Source organism: Alnus glutinosa, chromosome 6, assembly GCF_958979055.1.
Source record: "Alnus glutinosa chromosome 6, dhAlnGlut1.1, whole genome shotgun sequence".
In the NCBI taxonomy this organism is placed as follows: Eukaryota; Viridiplantae; Streptophyta; class Magnoliopsida; order Fagales; family Betulaceae; genus Alnus; species Alnus glutinosa.
In genome coordinates, this window is record NC_084891.1 from 17712285 (window position 1) to 17716869 (window position 4585).

Consider the following 4585-nt stretch of genomic DNA (forward strand, 5'->3'; position numbering starts at 1 on the left):
TAGTGGTTATAGTCAACAAGTGCTGAAAGATATAATAGGCGGGTTAAAGTACCCAGACTTGTGCTTAAAGTACTCCCTATGCTAATAGAAAAGTGAGAATGTGGGTGTTAAAGTCCCCTATGATCATCCGTAAACGTTAGGTTAAAATCCTCTAATAAGCCAAGGGATTTGAGTCCTCTCGAGTGATGCATTGCATATGTAAATGTATATATAATGAGTTTATATAATCCGTGAACGTGAGGTTAAAATCCTCTAATAGGCCAAGGGGTTTGAGTCGTCTGGAGTAATGTATTGCACATGTAAATGTATAATGAGTTTATGGATTGCTTAACATATATGTGGGGAAAATACCAAGGAATAGATAAGAAGATTTCTATATATATTACTAAACAACTCTATGGTGCTTATCTTATCGGTTATGATTTAATGTGAACAACACTTCTTTTTGAAAACTTAATGTAGTTGTTATTATAAACGCATATTAGAGATATTTTCTAAAAGAAGGCTCATAATAAAAGGTTAGTGATTTGTAAACGTATTGAGATCTTGACTCATTCTTCTGCCTATGTAATTGCGGTATCCCTACAATTATATAGATGTTATTATAGAACTCGCACGTATGGAAGATTTGAGAAAATCCGTACGTGTCTTTAGATGTCTTTAATTGAGGTGAATCAGGAATCTCAAGCTTATGGAGTCCAGACTTGAGCTAAGTCAGTCTTTGTAGACTGTATTAATGCCACGTATGGCATATCAAGTGTTTATGTATAAACAATAAGTTTTACGCTGTAATGTCTTAATTTATGTTGTGAAATAGAAGCTGTGATATGAATTATTGATTCAGAACTGGAATTTTTCCAAATCACCACACTTGTCAACTGCATCGTTGTATACTTGTTTATTCAAGAAATTTCTTAATTGATATCATGCATATAGGCTTATTTTCTTAAAAATGACTTTTTTTTCTACCTTCTCTTCCTATTTTGTCAACTTCAGAAGCATGCGATACTATTATTTCTTTCTTTTCCCCTACAAATTATATGATATCTTCATAGAAGTGCCTCTTAAACGCATCCATATGAGCCACTTGCAGACACAACGCCAAAATCAAAGATCCATCTCCATCAGGACTCTGGAGGAGTAGTGCGTCTCCATCAAAATCATGCGCTCCCGGCCCCATGTATATTTCTTTCCCCCAGCCAAAATCAAGGCCGTAGATTGGCAGCGTCAACCAGCTCACTACTGCGAGATTTGGGTTTCCGCAGAAAGGCCCTTCCGTGCCCCCCAAGGCATGAAGCTCCTGAAACCGTGTCAAGTCCTCTTGATTTTTCAAAAATTCAATAGCTGACTTCACATACGTATCAGTCACTTTGTCAATAGCTTGTCTTATCTTGCTTGAAGCATAGCCTAATGGCTTGGACATCAACTCCCCCGCATGACTTGTAGCAAAAACATCCAGCGTTGCATTGCCAAAATACGCTCGTGGCAGTGGCGGATTCGTGCGGTTCCTTGAGTCCATACAAACAGCTAATGCCGTAGGCTGTTCATCTTTTTGTTGACGTGCCTTGCATGCACATCTCCATACATGTCCTGCCAACGTCTCGTACCGAGTGTAATCACGGCAACTATCACTACTTTTATCTGTTAGAATATTAATTAAATGATTAAATTTATCATCTATAGCATCAGAATCAAAAATCATAACAAGTGAGAAGGAGTGTTAGTTAAGTTTTTGGGACAAGCAAGCGTGATTTAACATTACGTACCATCATTTGCCATGTTCTTGAGCTTTTCCACCTGGGTTTTGGAAAGCTTTAGCATGGCAACCGTGTTCTTCTTCTTTTCCTCCTCTACATTGTCGGATTGCCCTAGCAACACTGGCGGATAGCTGTACTCCGAGTTATCGAGGCACGGCGGAGCAGTCGGGGGATCCCCAGCTCGCAACAGTTTACGGTCAAGGAATGGCGCCGTCCCTAATGGCTCGCCCCGAGAAAGCGTAGCCCACTCAGAAATGAAGTGTAGGGCGCTTGGTCCGTCGACAACAGTATGTGATATCATTATGCTGAGACTAATGCCCCCGCACTTGAACCTGGTGAGTTGCGCCAACACTAATGGCAATTCATGAATTGGGACGCTATAGTCTATAGTTGGGACAAGGTAATGATACTCTGGAGATGGAGAGAAGTGGTCAATGTTGTCTAGTTTTGCCTCAGATTCAGCTTCAAAGAACAGAGCCCCCTCAGCATTGCAGTCAAGCTCGAGACGGCCTCTGCCAATCGACCGCACACGGCCTGCTAGTGGATAGAAAGGCACTAATGCCCGGCTCAATGAGTCTCTAAGGATATTGGAAATGGTGTCAGCTGGTGAAAGCCAATTTGGCGCCAGGCGGTAGAAGTAGATTGTGGGAACATGAGTTAAGGTGCCAATTTGATCCCATTCTGATAAGGGTAGGGGACCCTTCCATGTTGCCTCTGCTGGCTTCACTGTGTAGCAACCCTTGAAGCTTACCACCATTATTTCCTTAAAGATCAGTTCGAGTTCTGCCAGATGAGAAAACGTGGGAACGATTGGTTGTTTATGTGATTGAATTTCTGTTGGTTTTTAAAGGCCAAATGGCGAAGGTTGTGGCGTGAGATTTCCTTCTTAGCCACGACCCGGAGAAGCTAGTAAGAATAATGTTATTCTTTCGTATTTATTTATGACATTTATTCCTCGTAAGCTGGTGGGAATATCAGTATTACTTAAAGAACTAGAAATAAGAAGGGTAATGCTATTCTGATCTTTATTTTTCCCGTGCTCCAACGGCTGACGTTGCATATTTTGAGTAGTTTAACACTTTATTTTCTTTAAGCAGTTAATATGAGATGCCACTTAAAACACATGCTATATCAGTCGATGTGATATATATGGGTGTGAAGCTGGGCCTTAAACAAAAACCAAAATGAGTAATTTTATATACTATACCAATATCCCACTTCTATTTTATTATGTTAACGTAGCGTTGTCTAATAGCTCCTGAATCAAACCTTATCTCTTCAAGGGGTAGTTCAATCGGCTGGAAACCACGCCTCATAAAGCGGAGGTCACTAGTTCGAATCCCCCCCCTCTTGTGTGGACATGTCAAAAAAAAAACAAAAAAAAAAAAAAGAATCAAACCTTATGAAATATATATATATATATATATATATATATATATATATATATCCATTGGCTAATAAATCTTACCATGTCAGCATAGTGGTTACTCTTCATGCCTATGTATCACATCAACTTCTCATAGCAGCTCATTACTGAGCATTACTAAACTAAAAATAATATGAGTAATGATATTCTTTACATCCATCTATTGATTATTTAACAATGATTGATGTGACATGTTTAAAATATTTCACGTCAACCAATATAAAATAGGCATGATATTAATAAACATAAAAAAGTTCCAACCTTATTAAAAAAATATCCAGTGGTAAATAGATCATGTCATGCGAGCATAATTGGATAAAATTATGATATTAGTGTGGTGTATAACATTACGCGAGTAAAACTACACTTCCCGCTCAATTATCAAATCAATTTTATACCGCAAATCATTACTCTATCGGCATTACTCAACCAAAACTAATAAGAGTAATATTACTATTCACATCCATTTATGAATAATTTCGAATTATTTGATGTAGTATACTTAAAATACGTCACGTCAATCAATATAAAATAAGTACATCAACCAATATAAAATAAGTATGTAAAAAAGTAGCATTAGTCTTCCTTAAATAAAGAAAGATGTTTCATTCGGTTGCCGCATATGGTGTAAGCTGTTTGCTGAAATGACTTTTACGTGAGTGCGGTAGTTCCCTTTAAAATGTCTAAATTTTAGTTGTGAAGATAACATGACACAATCTTCTTAATTGATAATAAAATATGTGTGTGTGTGTGTGTGTGTTATGTGATTTGTTAGCTCATTTGTTACTGAGATGCTTTGAAAGGTTAGAGGGAACAAGAGTACACGGTAGGCTAAAAAATGTAAGGGTGGTCATAAGGAAAAATAATGTGCTGAAGATGTACACTTTGTTGGTTACGCCGCTTATAAAATAATTTAAAATTATTATTTAGGATAGATAATAACATTTAATGTATTTGTGTATATAGAAAATTTTTAATAATAAAATTATGAAGAAATAGATCAATAACCCCCATAAACTTGGTTGGGGTACGAATATCTTGCTCTCTTTAAGGTAGGGGCGTAAACGAACTGAGCTACTAGTGATCATATTTAAGATTGGCTCAAATAAACTTGACTTATGCTCGAATTGATTATTAAATGAGCTACTTGTGAACAAGAAATTAGACTCGATTATTAAATTTTGCAAACTCGTATAAACTCGACTCGACACGATTAAAGCTCATGAACCCGCTCGTATAAGAATCGACTCGTATATATATATATAAAATAATTTATATATTAATTTGTTAATGTATAACTTATTTTTATAATATTGTATATTAATAAACAATATCCTATATGTAAGCATAAATTAAGTAACAAATAACAGTGATCATTGGTCGGTATATATTAATTGGTTAT

General features: G+C 36.6%; 1 protein-coding gene across 1 annotated transcript; it reads right to left on the reverse strand.

Moving 5' to 3' along the window:
• Positions 1–1036: 1036 nt before the first annotated feature.
• On the reverse strand, positions 1037–2514 carry LOC133870302 (spermidine hydroxycinnamoyl transferase). The gene is made up of 2 exons (XM_062307394.1): positions 1767–2514; positions 1037–1641 (listed from the first exon to the last, which is right to left on the reverse strand). Exons 1-2 carry the CDS (start codon positions 2512–2514, stop codon positions 1037–1039), a joined length of 1353 nt encoding a protein of 450 aa, XP_062163378.1.
• Positions 2515–4585: the final 2071 nt, after the last annotated feature.

Bases quoted from the DNA above. Each gene is read 5' to 3' on its own strand.
- LOC133870302 (XM_062307394.1), bottom strand. From the start codon at position 2,514: ATGGTGGTAAGCTTCAAGGGTTGCTACACAGTGAAGCCAGCAGAGGCA. The intron at 1,642-1,766 runs GTACGTAATGTT...ATATTCTAACAG, and splicing joins CAAGAACATGGCAAATGATG to ATAAAAGTAGTGATAGTTGC.